Raw genomic sequence first — 27,286 nt, 5'->3', positions numbered from 1 at the left:
TTCATTGTCCCTCATAAACTTTTCCATTTCTAGTTCAGATCTGATGCGCTTTTTCACTCCTCCAAATTCAAAGGACACTCCTTCTGGTAATTCCCATCTGTACCTTATTTTCATGTCCTTCAGAGTCTGGACTAAGGCTTTGTATTTTTTCCGGTCTAGCAACACCGATCTGGGTAACTCCTTCATAATAATAACCGTCTTGCCATCAACCTCCAATGGTTCTTGAAATTGTTTACTCACAATCATTTCTCTTATATTTCTAGTCGTAAATTGCACAATCACGTCTCTTGGTAATTTCCTTTGGGTCGCAATTCTTGAATTTATTCGATACACCACATCTAGAATAGCCACAGTTTCCTCCTCCTCCTTTCCCAGGTATTCAGCTAACACCTCAGTAATCTGTTTTTGGGCCGTCTTTCCTTCTACCTCCGGCAAGCCGCGAAACCTCAGCTGCTTCTCCATATGCTTGCTCTCCGCAACCGCCATTCTTCCCCTCATCACCCTCATCTCTGTTCATTGCGTGTCTGCAAGGTTCTCCACCGCATTTTCCACTACATTGACTCTTTGCTGTGTCGCCTGCAGGTCATTTTGTATTGTTTCCATTCCCTTCTTCACTTCTGCCAGTTCATTCTTTACTGTCTCTTTAACCTCTTTCACCAGCTCAGGTTTCATGTCCTTAAGTTCTTTAATCGCTTCTGAAAGTTTTTTATCCAAGTTCTCTATAGCCGTTTGCCACTCTTTTTTCGACATCGTGGGGCTTGCTTTACCTCGCTCCCACGTGTCCGCTCGCTTCCTTAACTCCGTGGCGCTTGGCTTAGTGTTCTTTTGTTTTAAATGTCCCGGTCTTTTTGCAAAAAAGTCGTTTAAAGAGTCCAAAATGTCGGGCGTCTTTTCTCTATGGTTCCTCTATGGTTTTTGTAATCCGATATGGCTTACTTCCTCTTCCGCTGAAGCCGCAGCTGTTCCCCTTTCAAAAATGGTGATTCCCTTCTTCCTGTCATCCGGCAAGGGCCGCTCCTCTCCAGCAACTCTATCACTATTATGTACTTCCTGTTTCCCGACTTCCCACAGCAGTTCTCGCGATGGTAAAGCTTTCTCACAGCCTGATATCTCCTTGTGACCACAGGTATGTAAAACAATAGTCCAATTTCTTTAATAACTCCGTTTAACTTAGTCCTTTTTCTAATATAGTTCTTGCCGGATCCTCCCCTCCTTCTAATCAATCTGTTGCAGTTTAAAAGTCTGCTTTAATGTTTCATTGCTTTAAGTAATCTGTCCCGTTTCAAGAGATAGTGATCTTTACCTCCTCCAGTGCTTTTCGCGGGTTGTAATCGCTGTTTCAATCTCAGATTCCCATCAATTCTTCTTGTCCCTGTTGAAGCTTGGGCATGTAGGTCCTATGCCAACCGCATTGGCTCCAGAACTGCCGCAGAGATTTTAGCCGCCCTGTCTTCGGGTGGGACCTCAAGGGTCGGGAGAGAGTCCGTTGCGTAGGACCCCCCCTCGCCCGAGATCAACACGCCCTGAGGTACTTGAGAGTTCTATGCCTGTTCTCCGCCTGAGAACAGTTGGCCGCGGGGGTCTTTTTGCCCCGCCGGCCGTTGAAATGGCAGTCCAGTCAGCTCAGCACTTAGAGCTGCGTTAGACCTTCATGGATCCCAAACTGGAAGTCCCGCTATGAATAGCTTTGTACATGTTAGCCAAAACCTTGAATTAAGATCAGTAACTGATGGGTAGTCAATGGAGTGACTATAGAATGGGAGTAATATGCATGCTTCACATAGCTCCTGACAGTTTCAGGTGGGTAACCATGTTAGTCTGTAGTAGAAGGGCAAGATTTGGGCCCAAGGGAATCTCCAAGTTGACTTTGGGGGGAGAACTATGTAGAGTGCATTACAGTAGTCTAGTAAGTAGTAAGCCTAACTGTGCACCACTTTTGCTATGAAGAGAAAAGGAAATCACACACATATGCATCCATAAATATGCTCAGCCATATGCACAGACCACCAACATATACAGATATCCTGTCTACATGTGAATGTGTTTCCATTTACATGCAATCACACAGACAGCTTTACATGCACACAGCTCTCCACATATACATATTAACACACACATTAAAAATAGACAATAGTATCAAAATATTTCCCCAAGGAAATATTTGTAAGGTACTTTTAACAAATCTCTTAAAATAGAACTGTTAACTGCAATATTGTCACTGTTTATCCTTAGCTGTAATAGAAAGGTTCCAAAGATTTACACTGGAAACTAATACTGGGAGCGATATTTTAGGTATATATCATAAAGCCACAAACAGACAAAACTAATGTTTTAAAAAATTATACACTAGATGGCCTGGTACTGAAACTACAGTTCTGTTTTGGTGTGAGTGGGACGTTCTATTCAGGTATTGGTCTGTCCGTTTTGTCCATTTGCTACAAGCTGTCCAAGATCACAGGCAAAAGTCCCTCCTACCTTGTTACTTCATACTTTTTCTCCTAAAAGATGGAGCTATCTGAGACGGAACCTGGGACCATCTATATACAAAGCATGTGCTGTGTTATTGAAATATGGCCCTCCTTTAACGCTACAAAAGCGTGATGCTTTCGGTCACAACCCCTGATCCAGGCCTTTATCTTGTTATAATTATCTTTTTCCTTTTATTTTTATAATTGAGGCCTTTGGGATTGTTTAGTCGTCTAATCCTTTACAATCATAACGCCTGGACTTAGGGTGCCATGCTGCATTCATGTGGTCTATTACGAGGGGATATAGGCCTGAAGGTACCACACAGCAGGCTTGATGAACACAACTAAATAATAAACACATGATACTTTCAGTGATAAAGTGAATTGCAACTTCTTTCCAATTCACCAAGGTAGATGACACAATGCAGGGTCTGGGATGTGCTTTATACTTACAAAGTACTCTGTTACATCAATCAGCAGCTTGTAATGTAATCACAGTAACCCGACAGTTTGGCACTTGTTAATGGAAAACAGCAGCCAACCACCTGCCTGTCAAAATAAATAATTACCCCTAGTGGATACCTCCTACCTAGACCAGGAAACCTAACCTTGTTCCCTCCAAAACTCTGTCTGTTTCTTCTTTTAGTGATTGCCCCTCCAGAGTTCCATTCTTCATGAATGTGACTGGTCAGCTCTAACCAGGGAGGAGAGAGGTTGGAATCTTCTCCTGTCTGCCACACTTTCACACTCTAGGGATTGGGGGTGGGGATGGGCAGGGGGTGACAGATTTTCATAGACATATTTGTTATCTAGCAAGGTTTCTAGTTTCCTACCGAATAGAATATGTCCAGTAATTCTACACATACAAATCAAAAGCGAGCAAAATACATAGACACACAAATATAAAAACTCAAGGCAGCAAGGATTAGAGAACCTCTTTCATTGCAGTGCCTTCTACCCATAAAAACACACCAAAAACATTTTTCTGACAGGGCTTCTATATTTCTAAATGATTCATAACAAGCAAAACAAACCAGCAAATGAAGATATAGCAATTAGAAGAGTTTTTCTTTTGCATTTCTACCATCAATTAAAAAAAATAAAAATAGGATTGTTATTTAAAGGCAACATGGGTAACAGAATGTTTTGGGGGGGGGTAAAAAAAAGGGCAGAGGAAAACATATTGGCTTTCACCTAGCATCTAAGAATGGCCATGCCCGATCAGACCAATGGCCCAACTAGTCCAATCCTGCTCCCAATAGTGGCCAATCAGACACTTCAGGGAAGTCCACAAGCAAGATCAGCAGACCGCACAGTTGACAGCTGCCCAGCATCTTACAGTCAGAGGCATTCTGCTTCTGAAGATGGAGGCCTCATTTGGATATCATGAATAATAGCCAATGATAATTTTTTCCATACATTTGCCCAGCCCTCTTTTATATTTATTTAACCCAACAGCCATCACTATATCCTATGGCACTGAGTTCCATAAGTCATCTACCCAGTGTGTGAAGTAACATTTCATCTTGAACCTACTGCCCTGACTTCTAGTATTATGGAAGCAAAGGTAACAATTTCTATCCACTTTCTCTACACTTTTGTAATTTTGTAGACTTGTTATCTCACCTCCTGTTTCTTCCAACAAACTTTAAAAAAAACCGAATTAGTCTTGCTTTACAGGGAAGATCCTTCAGCCCCATGTTTTTGTTTGTCCTTTTCTAGTTTTCCCAGCTCTTCAATATACTTTTTGGGATGAGTTCAACTGAACTTCCACTTAAGGCTCATCAAGCTTGGTGCCCCATCAGCTGCTAAGGTGAGGAAAGATTATGCTGCAAATATTAAAAACACATTTTATGAGATGAAAGGAAATGCAATTTTAGTTCTTATTACAGAAAGTATATATAAGGAGGCTAAAAGTTGGAGCAGTAGGAAACATTTGGGGAGAAATGCCCTTTCTGCTCCTTCTTTCCCTTTAGAGAGGGGAGCTCTGAAATGTCATCAGGCTTAATGTAACCCTTTAAAAATATAAAGAACAAATTATACTTCTGGGCTAATTTATGGCTTTTAATCGCTCCTCTGCCTACCTTCTACCACTTTATTAACAGCCTAAGTATAAACAATAAGGAAACACGATCCTCCAGAGAATAAAAAGAGCTTGTTTGGAAGTTTATGCATGGTTATTTCAAAACGACAACAACCAAGAAGCGCCTCCAGTCTTGCCTATGAGAGCAACCCTAGAAACTCCTTCCGAAGAATAAGCCCCAGTTGCAGTGAATAAACCCAAATAGGACTCCGTTTAGTATAGCTCTGTGTTATTGAACGTCTCGACTCCCATACGATCCCACTCTGCTTGCCCCTCAAATGGAAGCTTTTATAGGCGCCGGAAATGACCTCTCAGGGGAACGCTGTTGCTTTTTTTGTACTCCTCTTTGCGGTCACAGGCAATAAACAAATTGCGGAAAGGACATTTTTATTATGAGCCGAAGAGATAAGAACACGAGGAGTCTCTGTCGCCCTTTACATACGGCTCCAAAGCAACACTCCGAAGCGCCACCCAAAGAATGAGCTGGTCCTCCTACCCGACCGCGCTGACGGCCGTTCGGTCTCCAAGGCAACGACGCAGGCGTTTCGGAACGAACGCGGCTTGCCCTTTCAAGGCCTGCCCAAGGACTTCCGTCTCTTTTCGGCTCTTTTGTGAGTAGCAGCCGGGATCGTCCCGCTCTTTTCCTTTGAGGGGACGGCGGGGAAGGAAGGGAAGGCGAAAGTCTGGGCGGGCGGGGGATTGGAATGGCTTTTCAGGGGCGGGCCCGCATCCACTCTCGGGATGGGGGTGGCTGCTAGTGAGCCTGGAGCTGACGTGACCCCCTCCTCAGGCAAAAACAAGTCACCTCCCCAGGTGGCTTGGCGCGGGCTCAACTTCTCCTCGCTTTAAACCATATTGAGATCCACGCAAAGCATGGATGGCAGGGGCATGATTTAAATGAAAATCGCACCGAGGTATTTTTTGGCTCTTTCTTCAAGCGGACCTAAAATGACCAGCCTTCAGGCATGCTGATAGATGGAGGGAGGGTCAACATTTTTACAGATGATTTGGATAAAGGAATAGAGGGAATGCTTATTAAATTTACAGATGGTACTAAATTGGGAGGGGTAGCAAATATGGTAGAAGACAGGATACAGGATCATCGTGACAGGCTGGAAAACTGGGCTAAAACAAATAAAATGAATTTCAACCGGGATAAATATATAATATAGCATTTGATTTATGTACTGTCTTTCAGGACAACTTAACACCCACTCAGTGGCTTACAAAGTATGATATTATTTTCCCCACAACAATCACCCTGTGAGGTGGATGGGGTTGAGAGAGCTCTGAGAAGCTGTGTCTGACCCAAGGTCACCCAACTGGCTTCAAGTGGAGGAGTGAGGAATCAAACCCGGTTCCCCAGATTAGAGTCCTGCCACTCTTAACCACTACACCAAATGGACTCTCAGTAAAGTTTGGCATTTAGGTAGGACAAATCAAATGCATAATTATAGGATGGGGGAGATTTGTCTTGGAGTAGTAGGTGCAAAAAGAATCTTGGGGTCTTAGTAAATCATACACTGAACATGAGTCAGCAGTGTGATGTGATAGCTAAAAAGGCAAATATGATTTTGGGCTGTATCAACAGAAGTATAGTGTCCAGATCACACAAAGTGATGGTACTGTTCTACTCTGCTCTGTTAGACCTCATCTAAAGTATTGTGTTCAGTTTGGAGCACCACAATTTAAGAAGGATGTAGACAAGCTGGAATGTGTCCAGAGGAGGGCAACGAAGATAATGAGGGGTCTAGAGACCTATGGGGAAAGGTTGGTATGTTTAGCCTGGAGAGGAGATGACTGAGAGGTGTTATGATAACCATCTTCAAGTACTTAAAGGGCTGTCATATAGAAGACAGCCTTCCATTGCTCCAGTATGTTGGACCAGAACCAATGGGTTGAAATTAAATCAAAAGAGTTTTCAGCTAAATATTAGGAAGAACTTCTTGACAGAACAGCACAGGCTACTTCAGGAGGTGGTGGGCTCTCCTTTGGAGGTTTTTAAGCAGAGGCTAGATGGCCATCTGACAGCAATGGTGATTCTATGAACTAGGCAGATGATGAGAGGGAGGAAAGGAAGGATTACATCAGGGCTTAATTTTTGTGGCCCCTTCTTACACGCTCAGGGTAATGCCAATTGCCACTTGGGGCTAAGGAAGTAATTTTCTTCTGGCCAGTTTGGCTAGGGATCCTGGAGGTGTTTTACTATCTTCTGGGCATGGAGCAGGGGTCACTGGGGGTGGGTGGAGTGGGGAGTTGGACTATCTGACCCTGGAGGCCGCTTCCAACTCTATGATCCTATTATTTTAAGGTGCCACTGGATTCAAATCCTGCTGTTCTACTGCAGACCAACATTGCTGCCTACCTAAAACTCACTGAACCCAGGACATTGTGCTTTGGACTGGGTTTTAACTAGCCTATCTGCTTTTAGCATTAAGGCTCTTGTCAAATAATCAGCTTACTTGCTAGATACTTATGTAAAGCAACCTGTTGAGACAGTGTTTGAAACAATCTTTTCTCAGGCTTCTTTGTCTGAAATGACTGAGTACCTTTCCTGTCATGTTTTAAATAGGCATATTCTTCAGAAACACTGTAACTGACTGTGCTTTTCAATCACAATTATGGGATTATTTGACAAACTAGCAGGCTGGCTTGGCCTAAAGAAGAAAGAAGTTAATGTTTTATGCCTTGGATTGGACAACAGTGGTAAAACTACTATCATCAATAAGCTGAAACCATCTAATGTAAGTAGCCTTTTTAACATGCTGATGGCTTAGTTATTGTTAATCCTGAAAGGCCAATGCTAATGGGAAGTAGCTCTTGAATGTGATTTAACCTTGCAATTAAGTAAAAAGAAGTTTCCTTATCAGATTAGTATAGAAGAACGTAGACAATCGCAGCAAAGTGGTAGTGGTGGTAGTATGCCAATAATTTTCTCAGGATAAAGTAAAGTAGCAGAAATTAAAGGTGACTGAAATCTAAGGGTTTAATTTGAGGAGGGGCTGTGGTTCAGTGGCAGAGCAATCTGCTTGGCATGCAGAAAGTCCCAGGTTCAATTTTTATTGTCTCCTGTTTTTTTTTAAAGCTCAGGAAGGAGGTGATCTAAAACCTTGGAGAGCTGCTTCTAGTCAAACTAAACAGTACTGATTTTGATGGCCCAATGGTCTGATTCAGTATAAGGTAGTTTCATATGTCCAATGTCGTTTGAAACAGCATAATGATTGCTGCTCATTTTAGTTTTCTGTCAACAGATTTTAGTTTGATTTTTTAGCTAAATTGTAAAAAAGAGAATAGATTCATATACTTTTTAATGAAAAGCTTAATCATATATTCTATTACTCCTTTGGCTTTAAATATAGCTGAGTATTTGTAAACCAATTACTATTTGGCTTATAAAAATAGTCACTACGTTAATAATGAAAAGTTCTAAGAAAATCAGTATCAGTAATCAAAATACAAATAAACTATAAAAACAAATTCTAGAGAGGTATCTGTGTAAAACTACCTGAAGGCAAAATAACCAACAGTGCCATCTTAAGCAGAATTATGCCCTTCTAAAGCTACCAAAGTCCATGGGTTTAGAAAGACGTAACTCTGTTTCGGATCACACTGAAAGAATCTTGTTTGTTAGTCATTAAAAGGACTGTATGCCTCACAATAAACTTTTTCTGAAATCTGAGAGAACTTCAAGATTGGCATGTGAATGTAAAAATACATTTAGGAAGAGAAAGCATGAAAATGCTGGTGCTTGCTTAAGAAACTTATTGATCACAGTATTTATTAATAACTTTTTGAGGACATCAAATATGCTGCATCAGCTCATAAGATTTACTAGAAGGTGATAATATTTCCCATTTCCAAATAGAGATTAATTTATTGAAGGATTTGTTCCATAAACACTAGAAAACATGTTGCATTGGGTATTAAATGGTTCAGTGTTTCTGGACTCAGCTTCCAGAGAGAGGTGAATAAAACATTAAGAATTACCAGGTACTTGTGCCTGTCCAGTAAGTGGGTATACTTTCATTCTATGTGTTTTTCAAATGTTGCAACATCACCAGTTTTCCAAAATATGTAGTATGTATTCTCTTTATTTGTTGGGACCAACACAGGGAATATATATCAGTATACATTCAGAACACTATACTTCGCATTTACAGCATTCAATATAGTTCTGTAAATTAGGTCAGTAGCAATATTCCCCTGTTACAAATGTGGAGAGGGGGCTGAGGATAGAGGGTTAGATCCACCCAGGTTTTTTCATTCAGTCGTTGCCTATTCCCTTCCTATTACAGTTCCAGACCTCCATGGCGTTTGTCCATTCAGGTTCAATGATCCCAGTAGAGCATTTTGGGGGAATCTTCTGTCAGATGAGTTTCTATTGGGCTGTCAGATGAGTTTCTATTGGAGCAAATATTTGAGTTGGGGACCTCCTGTTTTACAACCAAGAGAAGCAGGTCTACTTGGAAACCTCCTCTGCTGTATGCAACGCTGCTTACTCCCAGGAAAAAAATTTTATGATTGTACTGCAAATCTCTTAGTCATTGCACTACACTAACTCTTTGTAGCAGCTTAATCTAGAAGCTGTTGCACACATGACAATGTTTCTATACAGAAATAATCTGTATCTAAGGGGCAGAAAGTATAGTGTGAGTGCTTTCCATGTAGAAAATTTGTACACTAGAATTTTCCAAGCATATATCTCAAAGAGGTTTTCAAGATTTTTAGTATAACAAGGACCTTAGTATGTGTTTAATGATTCATAGATTAACTTCAGGAATAATAGGCTGCAGATATAAAGATGGTGGAAAATGTAATGAGAGCCAGTTTAGTGTAGTGGTTAAGAGCAGCGGGACTCTAAACTGGAGAACCGGGTTTGATTCCCTACTCCTCCACTTGGAGCCGGCTGGGTGACCTTGGATCAATCACAGCTCTCCGAAGTTCTCTCAGCCCACCAACCTCACAGGGTGATTGTTGTGGGGATAATAATAACATACATACTTTGTAAACTGGTCTGAGTGGGTGTTAAGTAGTACTGAAGGATGCTATATAAATAAGATGTTATTATTGTTAATTTAGTATTCACAATCTGTGCTCTTGTTTGTTAAGTGAAGATGCATCAGAAATCTGAGAATTTAAATAATTCGCAGTATTGATTTGTTTGATAAAAACAGTACAATATAGAATTTCTAATAACATTTAAGGATGTTACTTTGTGAGCAATAGAAATGTGATATCACTAATGTTACAGTGTTATGGGAACAAGGACATATTCTTTACTGTAAAAGGCAATTTGCATCCTTTAAAAAGGTACCCTTCAAAGGACAGATAAATGAATAAAACAAAAATAGTTCAGAAAAGCAACAGTCTTGCTGATGCTTGACATTTTCTTTTACAAGGGTCGTGTGAATGTTTTGCTCTTGTGTTGCTGTGAGGGAAGCACTCATCCTTCAGCAAAAGAAATAAAATAAACTATAGCTTTTAAAAAAACTGTATCAAAAATTATCTGGGCATGGAGTTGCTCATCAATATGATGCCAGTGATGTCCTATAAGTACCTGTGACAGTCACATAACTACATTACACTCCGTTGTCACTTTAACCATGATTGCACTCTCTGGAGGAAAAATTGTGATTTCCTAGTAATAACAATATGCAGTTTGGACACTGTCTGACGAAATATGATTTTCTTGGATCAGAATTGCAGCATAGAGTTATGATGTCCATTTTCTCCCATAACAAAGTAGCAAAACTGCATGCTCTTACACAGAACTAAGGTTCTATTATAAGACTTTAAAATGGCAGATGAACTAAACAAGTCTTTGTGGATATAGGTTATTGATTTGGATCATCAAAATAAATAAATAAGATGGCAGAGCTATCATTGTGCAGATTAAGAATCTGTCAGAGTAAATTTAAAACCACAATTTCCCCCCTTTGTAAACATTTGAGGAGGGGTGTCATCTGGCTACTGCCAGCTTTGATTTTATTTTAATAACATTGTATGGATAGTAATCTGAGTAAGTAAATATAAGTGAATACAAAACACCAAGGTAATAAAATTTTGCACAGATCTGTTTTTTAAGATAAATGTTTTTTCTTTGAAGGCTCAAACTCAAGATATTGTTCCCACAATAGGATTCAGTATTGAGAAATTCAAGACATCCAGGTAAGCTGTTTTATTTGCATAACACAATTACGCATTTGGAGAAGCATATAATCTTTTCTAGGGATGTATTAGTTGTAATATTTTATTATCGCAAGATGTCATATCACCATACTGTGCTGTTTGATGTTTTCTCATTGCTTTACTTACTGGTGCTGGAAATAAATCTAGGCAGGGTTCTAAAACATATGGGAGTTGCGTAAATAAAACCTTCATAGTCAACGTTTTAGGAAAAAAATTTCTTTAAAAAATTGTTTCTGTATTTCCTTTACTTATTAAGTAGCCTTAATTATTTTGACCTCTGCTTGAGTATGATACTTAAGAGATTCAGAACTTCTTATTGACTGGTGTGCTATTTTAAAAAAAAATACAAACTTGCATTTTAAGCTAATGCACATGTATTCAGAAACAACCCCAAGTATGTGTTAATGGGATTACAGCATTGAATTAATTTAAATTCCAATTTTATATTTTATTATCTCTTTATAGTTTGTCATTTACTGTGTTTGATATGTCTGGTCAAGGTAGATACAGAAATCTCTGGGAACACTACTACAAGTAAGTAGCTTTAAAGAAAAAACTCTTCTGTTTGCTCTACTGTCACTTTTTGAAACAAAACTGTTCTGGTACTTCATGATACTGTATAAAGATTCTAAGGAGATTAGACAAATTGCAAAATAATGTGAAAGCCAGTGTGATGGAGTGCTGGACTAGGATCGAGGAGGCTCAGGTTCGAAATCCCACTCAACCGTGGAAACTTGCTGGGTGACCGTGGGCCAGTCACACACTCTTAGTCTAACCCTCATAAGGTTGTTATGAGAATAAAATGTAAGAGAGAAGAATGATATAAGCTACTTTAGGTCCTCCCCACTGGAAATAAATTAGGAGGGTAGCTGTGTTGGTCTGCAGTAGAACTGCAGGATTTGAGTCCAGTGGCACCTTTAGAGACCAACAGGATTTTCAGAGTGTAAGCTTTTAAGAGTCAGAGCTTCCTTCTTCAGGGGATAAAGGCAGGATATAAGTGAAGTAAATAAATAAGTGAAATAAATAAATAACGTGATGATAATGCTATTAGAATACTAACCTTAAAGCCTAAGATTGAATTGAAAATTTAACACTTTTGAGTAATTGTATTGGAGTTATCTGGTGTTTATTTTGTGAAGGTAAGTTTTCTTTTATGAAAATGTCAGTCCTAAAATATGGTGATGGAAGAGAGTGTGATCAAGTCAGAGATGACATATGGTGACCCCTGACTAATAGAGACTAACAGAGGTGTTTTGCCATTTCCTTCCTCTGCAACCCTGGTCTTCGTTAGAGGTCTGCTTAGCACTGGGTCAGGGCAAAATAGCCATATATACGTTACTAAAATATTTTTTTCAGCTTTGTTAATACAAACATTGCTTAATTTTTAAAAAGCTCACAATAAAAACCAACATCAAAATAGTTGAAGATATAAAAGAAGACCTGGCAAAATTTTTGTGCGTGCAGGTCACAGCTTTAGGCAATTGTTTCTTTTGAGATGATCCCTTTATATAATGACTTGGCAAAGAGTTCCTGATGATTAAATTTCTCAGTATTTGACAATATACAGATCAGTTGTACTATACTGCAACATATTGTGACATGTATGGTACGTAAGTAGCATTTACCCACTCTAAAAAGGTTGGTAATTGATGTGCACCAGAGCATGCATGGGCACCTGAAACTTAAACTGAAATTTAATCCAAACAAGATGGAGGTGCTACTGGTGGGGGGAATGCCTAACTCAAGAAATGCATTTTCTCCTGTTCTAGATGGGGTTGCGCTACCCTTAGCTTGGGGGTGCTGCAGGACCAGTCCTCTTGTTAGATAAACACGGGGCAGAGGTTGCTGGGGTGCCTTTTACCAGCTTCAGCCCTTCCTGGATAGGAATGATGTTGCCACTGTAGTACATGCCCTGCTAACATCTAGATTAGACTACTGCAGTGTGCTGGATGCAAGGCTGCTCTTGTCTGTCTGAAAACTTCAGTTGGTACAGAATGCTATGGCCAGGATGCTGACTGGAGTGAGTTGTAGGGACCACATTGCTCCAGTGTTGTTCTCTCTGCACTGGCTTCCAATTTCCTTCCAGGCACAATTCAAGGTGCTGGCATTGACCTTTAAAACCCTATATAGCTTGGGACCAGCATATCTTAAGGACTGCCTTCTCTCATATGAACTTGCCTATTCACTTCAGTCATCTTTGTAGGCTCTGTGTCAGGTGCCCCTGCCATGTGAAACTAGATGGGTGGCAACCCGAGAAACAGTCATAGCACCAACATTTTGGAATTCCCTCTCCAGAGACTCATTTGTCCCCCACTATTGCTGTCTTCCACCAGAGGATGAAGACTTTTTTGTTTTGTTTGGCATACTCCCAATAATTGTTATTGGCCTTTCTCCTGTTCTTTGTGGTGTTTGTTGTTGTGTGTTTATTGAATTGTTTTTAATACTATTTTAAAGGTTTTAAATTTAAATAGTTTTAAAATGTTATTTTACGTTGTTTATTAGCATCTTAAAGTTTGCCACCTTGGGGACCCTATTTTGGATAAAAAGCAGCATACAAATGTTTAAATAAATAAAATAAAATCTGTCATAGTCTCAACTGAGATCAAATAAACAGACTTTCTGAAGTTATCCAAATGCGATGATGAGTTTTCTTGTGATGTGCCATTCAATTGTACCTTTTATTTTACCAAAATAAATTTAAGCATCTGCTTTCATAATTGAAAATATGGTTTCCTGCAAAGGACTGGGAACTGCTCAGTTTTCAGAAAAGATCCTTACTACCTCCTCTTTTATACTGCAGTACCTTGTGCTCCCTAAACCACTTTTGAGAACTGGGAAACTCTCATGTATAGCAGGGATGTGGTATGGGGACTAAAGGGAGGGGGCGGTTGAATCTAACCATATCTTTTGAAATTTGAAAATGTCTGCATTTCTCTTTAAGGATACAGTAATTTTAAGGCTTCCCTTGTAGTAGTAAGGTTTCCTTTGATTTTTTTTTAAAGTTTTACAGCTTTTGATAATAGTAGAGTTACAGGGCAAACCTAAGCAGAGTTAGCCCTTCTAAGGCTAACTTCAGTGAGCATAGAAGGGTATAACTCTGCTTAGGATTGTATTGTTAGATGAGTTGATAAAGTACAATGAGCCTGGTGGTGGTGGAAAGTGCTATCAAGTCATAGCTGACTTATGGCGACCTCTGGTGGGAGTTTTAAGGCAGGAGACTAACAGAGGAGGTTTGCCATTGCCTGCCTCTGCAACTCTGGCCTTCTTTGGAGGTCTCCCAAGGCTGACCCTGCTTAGCTTCCAAGACTTGACAAGATCAGACTTGTCTGGGGTATACAGGTCAGGACGTATCAAGCCTACTGACTCTTTGTGATTTGGAATGTGACCCTGTTCTGATGAGGGTAGATAACGCAGTTCATGACTATTTCCAAAAAGTTGTACCTTAAGGAACTTATGGAAGAAATGAGTATATAACTTTTTTTTTAAGAGTCTGGGTGTGAGCCACATCTTCTGACGAGCCCTGTTTGGCTACAGCACAAATCCCCAAATTTCTAAATTGTATATTGGAGAAGTATGCAGTCTCCAAAACTACAAAATGAAAACTAATATGTTGTAATAAACTAGAAGGAATATGATTGTATATATCTTTTTAAAAATCTACACCTATTTTGAAAGTAACCCCAGTTTCAGGGAGAGAGGCAATTATTTTGTTAGAGTCTAGAAGGAATTGGATGCCTCTAGCTAGTACACTAACACTGAAGTAGGATTCTGATGATTTGTTGTTCAACATTTTAGAGAACCTATAATTTCCTTCTTTCTATATTGTACAGAGAAGGCCAGGCAATTATTTTTGTCATTGATAGCAGTGATAAACTCAGAATGGTTGTGGCCAGAGAAGAACTTGACACCCTTCTCAATCATCCAGGTGAGGAGATCCTTTATCTTTCACGGAACCCAATTTCTTATCTTTGGTGTAAAAGCATCTATTTTGTAGTAATTCTATATTTGTATATTCAATCCTGTTTACTTTTAAAAAATAGAATCTCCCTATTTTATCACAATACTTTTCTATTTATTGGAGTACTGCTGTTTAGTATTAATTTATAGTAGTGATTGCCACGAACATTAATCCATAATTCTGGAACAATTTTTTTTAAAAGTAAAGAGTTAATTGAGCATGCATATTTTTTGAATTTTACAAACCTAAAACTATCAAATTACTGTACTACACTTTTTAATTTGTGGACTATTTTCTGCTTGACTTGCCATTCTGTCAGAAACTTAGTATGATAAATAGCTGTTGCTCCAATTTTGGCACTGTCAACCATAAAATAACTAAAATAGCAATGTCCAGTATACTTGCAACCTGTTATTGTGTGGCTTAGCTTCCTAAGGATATAATTCATACAAATTTTGATGAGGACTACTGAGTTAAGGCATATTTTTCTCCTTTGTCTACCCCTTCATGTTCAAATGCAAAGCACTGGGGAATTGGCAAACTGTTGATTTAAATAAAAATTTTAAAAATCAGGTGCTGCTTTTGGAGCAGTTGTATTAAAAACATGATGAAAATGTTTCAATAAATGAACATACAAGGAAATTGAGAACATTCCCATAATAAATGCAACTTACTTCATGATTTGTGAATGAGCACCAGAGAATACATGTTGACATGTGTTTCAGTCAGAAAATTACTTCATGCAGAAATGCTAATTGCTCTGTGGAACAGCACAATTCTATCTTTTGGACAAGCTATAAAAATCTGTAAAGAATAATAAATGGTTTGTTTCATTGTTGCTGTTGGATGAATATGTGCTGAAGATAGAAAGTTGGGCCAAAGACCATGTAATAAAATTTTACTAAAGTGTTTTATCATCTTACTGTGACAAAAAATAATATACTTAAGAAATCTTTGATTTAAATAAACATTAGTTTTAGAAATTTAAAGTTTGCTTGTCCTGCTGCTATTTATAGAGTAACTTGGAACATAGAATAAAAGTTATATTGGTCTTCTTGTAAGCCTACTACCTGAAATTCAGAAGGAATACTTAGACAAAAGAAGCAAGTGAAATCACTTTAGTATTGCATTTTATTTTTGTTGTGTGAGTATTCGAAATTAATAACTTTTGTTTATTTTAAAAATTACTGAAGAAAACCAATTAGGCAGAAATTAAGCTATCCTGATAAATATTTGCCTTTTAAATAATGAGAGTATATTGTTCTTATATAGGTATCCGCTCTTGGGTTACAGATTCTGATACACATGATGTACCTTGATCTTAAGATTTTATATATTTGAATAATAGACTATGCTAACTTCTTGCTGTAATATTTTCTGTAAGTAGTATTTGGCCAAAAAAAAGTTCTGATAGTGAGATCCTAAAACAAATGAATAGATTCTATCAAGATTCTGAGTAAACCTGGAAAGGATTGTTCAATTCATATTTTAAAGGTTGGCTCATATTTCCTTCATGAATTATGGGAACTTTTACATATGATGAAATTGAAATCAGGCCTTGTACTCAGACAACTCATTGCCTGTCTTTCCAACATACATAAATTCAGTTTGAAAAGATAGTTTATTGTTCAGGGCCAGTAAACATGCAATTTAATTGATTTGCATTCCTTTCTATGCACGGTGAGAGAGAAAGGCAGAAACATGGAAGGGACTGAGGAAGATGCTTATAGCTGAAGCTCCACTTTGATTTGATTGCATGGAGATATGGGTTAAAAAAATAACTTCCAAATAACTGTATCATGCAGAAATAGCAAGAGATTTATATTTTTCAGATACTACATTAAAAGGATTGTGGTGATTTTATAACATTTTTCAAAAGATTACATATGCTTTCAACAGTTACTAATTTCCTGAACAGCATAATAGCCCCTGTTGAATTCTGTTATTGCTAGTCATATATACGTTCCATGATGTAGTTTGTTTGCTGTCATCACCATCACAACTCTGCTGAAATTACAACATATGTATCACAGCTACTAGTGCTAGTGTTGAAATTTTATTGAGTGCACAGAATGTTAATAACATAGTTGTTCATTTCTACTCCTTTATATGTAGGATAAAGTATTTACCTTAGATCTTAACTGCAAATTCCTATTACTGATTATAGCTTTTTCCCGTCCAAAATGTGAATGTAATATTTTAATGGTTTTAGCAACTTTTGGTAAAGTTTTTGGGGAAGGCAACAGCAAACCACCCCGTAAAAAGTCTGCCAAGAAAACGTCATGATGCGACGTCCCCCCATGGGTCAGTAATGACTGGGTGCTTGCACCTTTACCTTTTTACCAACTTTTGAATTATACATATTGGAATGTCTTTTGTAAGGTATTTTGCAATGCATGGCAGTGCTTTTATTGTAAACAGTTTACACAACAGCATTAAATGCATACATGAGTTTATGAGGGTTACTTTGAATGCTCTACTGAAATATGCACTCGAGGCTCGATGACCCAAGTGTGCATCTTGGTAGAATACTAACTTCAGAGAATAACAATGACAGGTGAGCAATGTATGTATCACTTTTCCTTCTCAAAATTTGTTATACATAAAAAGTGACAAGGATAACAAAAAGTTACTCCTGATTTTTTTCCCTCCTAGATATTAAACATCGGCGAATACCAGTTTTGTTCTTTGCAAATAAGATGGACCTCAGAGATGCTGTATCATCTGTGAAAGTTTGTCAGTTATTGTCCTTAGAGAGTATCAAAGACAAGCCATGGCATATCTGGTAAAGTTGTGTACATATACCTTTATGTTGTATTTACACAGATCTTAAATGTTTGAAATTACTAATTGTAGTATTAATTATTCTGTTTGTCACAAAGAAAGGTAACTGATGATCATTTGTAATCATACTTTTTTAAACTGAGGGGAATCTGTTGTAGAAAACCTACAAATACTGATGCTGAAAGCAAGCTGTAGTCAGCCTCACTTACTTTTGCAAACCAATTCCTTAATAGTCATTTTTCATTCTGTAAAATAAAAAAGGACAATTTTTGCCCTCCCTCTCACTGGAAACCCCCACTTTGTCTCCTGTATGAGGGTCTTCTGATACCTAGCAGCAGGATTACCAGTGGCTCAGGGCCTGCAGGGGGAAAGCTCTAAAGTCTGTGAGCTTCAGTCAGTTTGCTGTTGTTTGGATCAATCCATAAATCTTTAGTACAATAATATCCTTCTGCATTTTGAGAGCTGTAGGTCTTCAGCATTTTTTTTCTCTTTTACATACCCTAAATACCAAGATAGCAAAATGCATCAAAACCTATCAGCATCTTGTGGATAAAATCAGTTAAAGGGAGGGTTTTTTAATCACTTTAAATAAAAGTGGTATAACATTTACACTTGTGGTATTTAAGGCCTTGAGGCAAAGGACTGAATAAAAGCTTACTAATTTTAAGAATTTGTGCAGAAAAGCAACATGTTTTGATGCATATCTTGCAGAGAGAAAAGACTAAACCCTCCCACAACAAATAGTTTGATCCTACAAACTATTAATACAAGTGTGCTCTTGAAAACAGTTTCCTGTCTTCCCTCAGTAGCATTTGTGAGTGCTACTCCCCACCCCACCCCTTAAAGCTGCCTTGTGAACAAAATGTCATGGGGCACGAGAAACAATACTAAGAAGGAAAAATCAGGCAAAATTGCCCCTATATCTTTCTTTTACCAGTATTTCCAAAGAAGAAGGTAGAAAAGCCATGAACCACTTGATTAACTACAACCATTACATTTTCAAGACCATTTTTTATATTTTATCTCAATCAATAACCGTATAAGTTGGTCACTTATTATCCCTTAAGTTGCAGATGGGCTAAAACTGAAGCAGTTATATAATTAAGTCCCATCCAGTGAGTTAGTGCCTAAGAGATTATATTTTAACTAGCAACAAAGCCTGTTGTGGGAGAAAATACAACTGGCTCTAGAAAGGGGAAGGCAGGCAGGCATTTGCTCCTCCTCCATCGCCGATTCCAGCTGGTGAAGGAGGGTGGGTGGGCATTGTTATCTGCTCCATGCCTGATCTGCCTCATCTTGGCCATGTGAAGGGGTGGTGGGCTTTGCTACCTGCTCCGTGCCTGATACATGCCGGGTAAAGGGGGGGGGGGTTGCCTCCTGTTCTGTGACTACGGCTGGGTGAAGGGGGGCAGGCATTGCTGCCTGCTCTGAGCCTGATCCCAGCTGGGGGAAAAGGGGTGGGCATTGCCACCTTCTCCCCGCTGGGTGGAGGGAGGAACAGGCATTACCTCCTGCTCTGTGCCTGATCCTGACCGGTGAAGGCAAACGGCAGGCTTTACTACCTACTCTGCTCCTGATTCCAGCAGGTTGAAGAGGGGGGCAGGCTTTGCTACATGCTTGGCTCCTGACTCTGACAGGGTGAAGAAAGGGTGGGCATTGCTGCCTGCTCAGTGACTAATTCCAGTAGGTTGAAGAGGGCAGGCATTGTCACCAGCTCTGCTCTTTATCCTGGCTGGGTGAAGGGAAGAAGGGCATTGCCTCCCGTTCTGCATCTGATCCCAGCCAGGTGAAGGTGCGAGGTGGGCATTGCCACCTGCTCCACTCCTGCTCCCAAATGGGTGATGGCGGGGGGTGGGCATTGCCACCTTCTCCACCACTAATACCAGCTTGGTTAAGGCAGGGGAGGGCATTGCCCCCTGCTCCACTCCTTACCAGCTGGGTTAAGGTGGAGGATGGGCATTGTCACCTACTCCGCTCCTAATACCAGCTGGGTTAAGGCGGGGTGCATTGTCACCTGCTCCACTCCTGATCCCAGTCGGGTGAAGGAGGGCGGGCATTGCTATCTGATCTGCTCCTGATTCCAGCTGGGTGAAGGGGGGTGGGTATTGTCACCTGCTCTGCTCCTGATCCCAGCTGGGATAAGTGGGGGGGGCATTGCTACTTACTCCTTTCCTAATACCTGCTGGGTTAAGACAGTGGGTGGGCAAAGCCACCTGCTCTGCTTCTGATCCCAGCTGGGTGAAGGGGGTGGGTGGGCATTGCCAAATGCTCTGCTTTTAATACCAACTGGGTTAAGGTCAGGGGTGGCATTGCCACCTGCTCTGCTCCTAATAACAGCTGTGTTAAGGTGGGAGGGGAAATTCCACCTACTTCGCTCCTAATACCAGCTGGGTTAAGTTGAGGGTGGGCATTGCCATCTGCTCCGCTCCCAATATGAGCTGGGTTAAGGCAGGGGACAGGCATTGCCACCTTCTCCACTCTTGATCCCAGCTGGCTGAAGGGGGGGGGCATTGCCACCTACTCCACTCCTAATACCAGCAGAGTTAAGGTGGAGGTAGGCATTGCCACCTGCTCCGCTCCTAACACCAGGTGGGTTAAGATGGGTGTGGGCATTGCCATCTGCTCTGCTTCTAATACCAGCTGGGTTAAGGTATGGGGGGTGGGCATTGCCAGCTGCTCCACTCCTGATCCCAACTGGTTCAAAGGGGGGGTGGGCATTGCCACCGGGTCTGCTGCTGATACCAGCTGGGAAGGCAGGGAGAGGGCATTGCAACCTGCTCTGCTCCTAATACTAGCTGTGTTAAGGTGGGGGTGGGCATTGCCACCTGCCTCACTCCTAATACCCGCTGGGTGAAGGCAGGGGGTGGGCATTGCCACTTGCTTTACTAATATCAGCTAGGTGAAGGCAGGAGGCAGGCATTGCCACCTTCTCCCATCCTGCTCCCGGCCTGGACTTCCCGCCATGGCATGTTTAGAAAAACAATGTTGCTTACCTGTAACTGTTGTTCATCTAGGTCTTCCGTGCAGGCACACATACCCTCCCTCCTTCCCTGCTAATGCTCTTGGTACTTACCTTGTAGTGCGGCGGCGAAAGAGGACTAAGGGTATGTCAGGGGTGCCCCACCTCTTAGAAGCCGTTTTTGGCAGGAAAGACAGCTGTGCAGGTGCACTGAGAGGCGAGGGCACCCCCTAGTGGTTATGAGCTTTAAAAATCTCCTAAGTCGGCAGGCCTGAGCATGCGCAGTCCCATGTGTGCCTGCACGGAAGACCTAGATGAACAACAGTTACAGGTAAGCAACACTTGTTTTTTCAAATGAAACTCCAGAAGCCATTTTGGATTATCTAGCTAAAATGACTGCTAAAATCTTACGTGGTAATGAGATTTCAGAATTTTAAAACTTTTATGTAATTCTCTCCTTTTCAAAATTTCAGGGGATTTTTTTTTGTTTTTGTAACATGGAGGCTCCCCTAGGTGTGTAGGAAACTCCACCCCCCACCCCCCAATCCATACATAGCCACTTTGTGCAGATTTTTTGATCCATGGCCTGGAGCCATGTTCAGAATTAGATACAAAGATAAACTACTATCCAGTATATATGAACCATTTTTAATACTGTAAGAAAAATTAGCTTACGACTGTACAAGATTTTGAATCCAGTGACATTCACAGTCTTGTGGCAAGATCAGAAACGGCTTTTGTCCTCCCCTTAAAAAAGTCATAGTCATATGCTCATTGTTCTTTCAGGAAGTATATGTTCTCATTTAGCCAGAATAAAAAAAGTGGTAACTTAGAAATGACAGAAAACTCCCTGATAGGTGCAGGAAACAGCAATGAAGTGGAAAGAAAGGCAGGAGAGGCTTGTGGAAAGTGATAGTGAGCAGATGAGGCAGCAGATGGAGGAAAGTGAACTGAGGAATGGAAGAAGTAATTGCCAAGGAGAAGAAAGAGAAAATCAGGATGACAAATGGAAGGGAAATTCTCCCTTCTCTGCTGTCCCGGTCAACTGCTGCAGCCATTGTTTATGGTTCAGTTTCCTCACACTTACCCCCTTTGGGGGTGGGGGCATTTCACTCATTTCTTAATGCTTTTTGGATATTATTCTAAGATCAGAACCAAGACACTTCAGTTTCCCTGCCCTGCCTCACTGCAATGGATGTTTGGGGAGAGGAGTGTCAGATATCTATCTTTGTAAAAGTTATTTGTATCATTGAGATTTTGAAAACAACAAACAGAATTTGGAAAGAGAAGCTCAGCATGATTACATAATGTTGCATGTTTTGTTGTTGGTATAAGAGGAAGGGGGTGTGCAGGGTGGCTGTTTTGTGTGGGGGCAGCCATGCTTCTCTCATATAATCTAGCTTCCAGTCTGAATGTATATTTATAGTCTTTACTGCATATAAAACTTGAAATTTGCTGTTTAAAATGTCCTGAGTGTGTTTTCATGTACTTTTAAACTTTTTTTTAGTGCTAGTAATGCTCTTAAAGGAGAAGGATTACAGGAAGGTGTAGACTGGCTTCAGGGTAGGTTCGGCACATTTTGACTTAGCTGCTTCTCTTTTCTTTAATATTTTTAAATAATCTTTTTCACCATTTCATTTTGCCTTATTTCTACCTATTTCTGCTATCAGATCAAATTACACAGTGAGTATCCATGTCAAACTCAACATTTGGACTCTTTTTCCTTCTATTTTATTGCTACAACAAGCGTAGCTGACTTTAATAGTTATATTTAAATTAATATAAAGATAGTTTGCCACTTATTAACGACATATATTAATTAAAATACACTTTTCGAGATTGCAGATGTGGTATAATGTTTGATATTACAGAATATAAAACTTCGTTGCAAGTTTGCTCAGGTCTTCTATATTATTTCATTTCGTATCATATGTTACTAATGGAAAAAGGGCTAAGTAATATGTCATAGTCTTTATTAAATACAATAGCTTTATTAAATATGACAGGGATACACCAGAAAACTATTACAAATGGTTTTTGTTTAATCAGTGGAAACAAAAACATTTTAAAATTCACATGCGGGGAATTTGTATCATTAAGTAAATGAGTTTCACTGTAGAAATAGAATATAAACAAATAATCAACAGTTGTTATCAACTTTGAAACTTGGGGCAGGGTGTAGTAAAAATCTATAAATAATGTATGCCATCTACAATAGTTGTGATTCTGAAATGTTGGGTGTCTCTTCAGTATTTTATCTAAAAGACACCACAAGATGGCAGCAGAGACTCAACTTTGAGAGATCAGAAGCCAGCACTACTGTGATATAGGGTGAATACTCACCTCAGAGAAAACAAAAATTAATAAATTGTTCAAAACTGCTTACAGAAAATCTGTAGATTTGATTCCAGTATGCACATACACCATATATGTGTGTGCAACCATGGTTCTACTTGGTTCTATTTAATTGTTCAGAAGCTTCAATAATACCAATAATTTGTCTTTAGATGAAATAACATGATAAGAACAGCATTTTAATGTGAGTTTTATTTATTTTATCAAGGTCAGATTCAAGCAACGAAGACATGAAAAGCCGATGAACTCTGAAAATGTCATTAAAAGAACATTTGTGGATGTATATGACAAGCCTTGAAGATAAAGACTTTTTTAGGTTGTTTACAGCAATGCATTTTATTGATTATTTCTTGGGCTTAACAAAAGCCAAACTTTTTTTAAACAATGTGTTATATATGGACATTCATGATATTAACCAACCATTTTAGTATGGTTAAACAGAACATTCATATCATTGTATACATACATGCTGGTGTTTTGGCGTTGGTACCCAGTAAGAGACATCTTTGAACCTCAATAATTTGGTTCTTATGAGGTCTCTATATAGTGTCTTCTGTTCAGAAGTCTGTATTGAAATGTATCTTTACCAGAATGTAAGTTTTGTTTTGTACAGAAACCAGCTTATACCAATTAATTTGTTCACAGTATCTTTTAAGATATACCAATTACATGTGAATTGTGTTTTTATAAGTAATTGATATTTATGAGTACCATTCTGCTTGTATGTGGTGAATTATATTGCATCCTGTAGCAGCTAAAAAAATATTTTGATAAATAAAATATGGTGTTTGATTGACTTACTGGCTTGTTCGTGTGTTAAAATGAGAGATAAAATGGTATGTAGGAAATACAGCAGTCAAGTGTTCCACACTTAGGCCCTCTCCTTACATTAGTGTTCTGCATGGGCATGCAGTCTTTTTAATGTGCTTCCTGAAGCTACTTAAAAAAAGAAGAGCTCAAATGGTCTTCTGTACAGCACAACTATATGATGTAAGTATTTTGTATTGATGCAACAAAACTTCTGGTTAAATTGAAGAACTGCAATATAACAGCTGGCTTCATTGCACTAAGGCCTGGGGACTTGGTTGCAAACATATCCAGGCTTCTGCAAAAGCACTTATCTGAATGCTAACAGCAACAGTGCTTTCCATTCTGGCAAGTAAATTCCCTGGGGCCAGTTGATGCTCTATTGTGCAGCTAAATGCATATTTTAAACCAGTTTTCTGTAAATGAAGTTTCTATTACTGATATTATATCCTACCCCATTCTCCCATCCTGCTTTATCCTCAGAACAACCCTGTGAATCAGAGTTGGAAGGTACCTCCAGGGTCATCTAGTCCAACCCACTGCGCAGTGCAGGAAATTCATAACTACACACACCCAGCGACCCTTGTCCATGCCCAGAAGATGGCAAAACACCATCAGGATCCCCAGCCAAACTGGCTTGGGGGAAATTGATTCCTTACCCAAATCAGCATTACCCTGGGCGTGTAAGAAGGGGCCATGAGAACTAAGTACAGATGTAACCCTTCCTGCTCTCCCTCTCATGATCTGCCTAGGTTCACAGAATCAGCATTGCTGTGTCAGATGGCCATCTAGCCTCTGCTTTAAAACCTCCAAAGAAGGAGAGTCCACCTCCTCCCAAGGAAACCTGTTCCTCTGAGGGACCACTCTGTCAAGAAGTTCTTCCTAATGTTTATCCAAAAATTCTTTTGATTTAATTTCAACCTCTTGATTCTGGTCCGACCTGAGGCAACAGAAAACAACTCCACGCCATTCTCTATATGACAGCCCTTCAGGTACTTGAAGATGGTTATCATATCACCTCTCAGTCATCTCCTCTTCAAGCTAAACCTATCTTCAACCTTTCCTCATAGGACTTGGTCTCCAGACCCCTCATCATCTTCATTGCCTTCCTCTGGACACATTCTAGTTTGTCTATATCCTTCTTAAATTGTGGTGCCCAAAACTGAACACAATATTCTAGGTGAATTCTAACCAAAGCAGAGTAGAGGGATACCATCACTTTGCGTGATCTGGACATTATACTTCTATTGATACAGCCCAAAATTGTATTTTCTTTTTTAGCTACTACATCATACTACTGACTCATGTTCAGTGTATGGTCTACTAATACCCCTAGATCCTTTTCACACATACTAGTACTGCCAAGACAAGTCTCCCCTATCCTATAATAAGGTATTTGATTTTTCCTACCTAAATGCAGAATTTTACATTTATCTCTGTTGAAATTCATTGTACTTGTTTTAGCCCAGTTTTCCAGCCTGTCAAGATCACCCTGTACCCTGACTGTCTTGTACCATATTTGTTACTTCTCCCAATTTAGTATCATCTGCAAATTTAATAAGCATTCCCTCTATTCCATCACCCAAATCATTTATAAAAATGTTGACTGGAACAGGTCCCAGGACTGATACCTGAGACATTCCACTTGTCACTGTTCTTCAAGAGGATGAGGAACCATTAACAAGCACTCTTTGGGTGTAATCTATCAACCAGTTACAGTTCCACCTAACAGTAATAGAATTCAAACCATATTTTACCAACTTGTCAACAAGGATATTATGTGGAACCTTATCAAAAGCCTTACTGAAATTGAGCTAAACTATGTCTTCAGCATTCCCCCGATCCAGTAAGGTAGTAACTTTCTTTAAAAGAGAGAGACAATTAGTCTGATATGACTTATTGTTTGTTAATGTATATAATAAGGAATATAACATCTTGTTTACAAAAAATAAAAATTCAATGTAAAAATTGTGGGGTTTTTATTAATATATATCCTGTCTAAGCATTATCTTAAAGTTACAGGTAATGGTAATATCAGGACCAGACTTTACAGATGAATAGCAGAAAATAACGATTGGCTTGCAAGCCTGGTCACAGATTATTTTATTTACTTTGTAGTCTGCCCTTCTCACTGAGATGAAAGGAGGATTACAGAGACTCTCTCTACACAAGACATCTGACTCGTTAAGAACACATGTCAGGAGATGCAATGGTTGCTGGGAAGGGTAGTTTTAAAAGATAGAGCTGGCAGCAGGGTCTGGAGCTGTGTGAAGGGGTTATGAAATGCCAAAAGGGAAACTTCAGCCCGTTATAACCTCTCCTGGTCCAACCCTGGCTCTGGAAGGCAGCTCCAGCCCCTTTCCATTCCTTGCTGCCCTCTGGTTGCAATCCCAGGCAGTTTTAGACTAGAGAGGTGAAATTGACAGAGCCTGTGGGGAGGCGAAGATGAAATTAACAAACTCTCTGAGGAGTGATCGCCACTGGCTCTGCCTTTTTAAACTATGCTTTTTAGCTAACATGGTGTCCCCTACACTTGAACATGCACTGAGGCATCTCATGTGGAGAGACTCACAGTGTAAGTCATATACAATCGATTGCTGGGACATTCAATAAACAATTCAATAGGGTATGGATTGCAGAAATTTGAAAACAAGCAGAAATCAGATACAGAACAACAATGCTGAAACAAATAATAATAATAATAATAATAATAATAATAATAATAATAATAATAAAACATTCGATTTATATACCACCCTTCAGGACAACTTAATGCCCACAGAGCGGTTTACAAAGTATGCCATTATTATCCCTACAACAAAACACCCGGTGAGGTGGATAGAGCTGAGAGAGTTCCAGAGAGCTGTGACTAGCCCAAGGTCACCCAGCAGGCTTCAAGTGGAAGAGTGGGGAATCAAACCGGGCTCTCCAGATTAGAGTCTGGCGCTCTTAACCACTACACCAAACTGGCCCTTACCAAACTGGCTCTTTGGTAAGCAATTAGTACCTGTGTCTTTACCAGATCGTCTCTTTGAACCATTTCCTTACTGCAAAGCTCTATTGCCTGTGTAAAAAAGGTCTCCTGGAAAATTTAGTTTTGCATAGTTTACAGAAAGGCAAGAGAGTGGGAGCTTTCCTGACCCCCTGATCCTGTCCTAGTTGCATTGCTTTCAGAAAAGAAAAAGACTGGGTGTTAGTTTAGTGCTAACAAGTGTGTTGTTTCTTGTTCTTTATGCAATTAGTCTTGTTAAAAATGATCATGTTTTCCACTTAGTTGCATGGAAAAACTGGTTTATTAATGAGAGTCATTTAGTCATTTCTATCTGTCTTTTCCAGACACTGATGGTATAATTAGATCATGGGTAGATCCATGATTAGATCTTCCCAGTGTTGTTGTTGTTTTAAACATAAAGAGCTACCTGGAGCCCTAATTTGCATTCTGGTCTGCAACTCAGGAGTCAAGAAGGCTTAGTCCTTCAATTTCTGCACGCTTTGCCAATCAAAAAAATTCCCCATGCACACTGAAGACCCAGTCCAAATTGGGGCCTCACACAGCTGCCATTTGCCTTTAAAAACACAAGGAATATCAGATCACAGATGTTGGTTCAGAATACCAGTGAGCAATTACTTATGAACCTCAAATAAGGAATGGAAATTCTCATCTGATTCTATTTCTATACCTT

General features: G+C 39.6%; 1 protein-coding gene across 2 annotated transcripts; it reads left to right on the top strand.

Moving 5' to 3' along the window:
- The first annotated feature begins 5,080 nt into the window (after nt 1-5,080).
- Nucleotides 5,081-23,593, top strand: ARL6 (ADP ribosylation factor like GTPase 6). Of its 2 annotated transcripts, none has more exons than XM_054974030.1 (8): nt 5,081-5,162; nt 7,124-7,295; nt 10,658-10,719; nt 11,206-11,274; nt 14,571-14,665; nt 17,354-17,483; nt 21,949-22,004; nt 23,005-23,593. In XM_054974030.1, the coding sequence occupies exons 2-8, from the start codon at nt 7,173-7,175 to the stop codon at nt 23,028-23,030; spliced, it is 561 nt and encodes a 186-aa protein (XP_054830005.1). In that variant the 5' UTR covers nt 5,081-5,162; nt 7,124-7,172; the 3' UTR covers nt 23,031-23,593. The 2 variants fall into 2 exon arrangements, with proteins under 2 accessions (XP_054830005.1, XP_054830006.1); XM_054974031.1 differs by lacking the exon at nt 5,081-5,162 and adding an exon at nt 5,293-5,465.
- The last annotated feature ends 3,693 nt before the right edge of the window (nt 23,594-27,286 follow it).

The sequence above is a fragment of the Eublepharis macularius genome, chromosome 3 (assembly GCF_028583425.1).
Source record: "Eublepharis macularius isolate TG4126 chromosome 3, MPM_Emac_v1.0, whole genome shotgun sequence".
NCBI lineage: Eukaryota > Metazoa > Chordata > Lepidosauria > Squamata > Eublepharidae > Eublepharis > Eublepharis macularius.
Note: the sequence above shows the minus strand (reverse complement) of the source record. Positions and strands in the feature narration are given on the sequence as shown.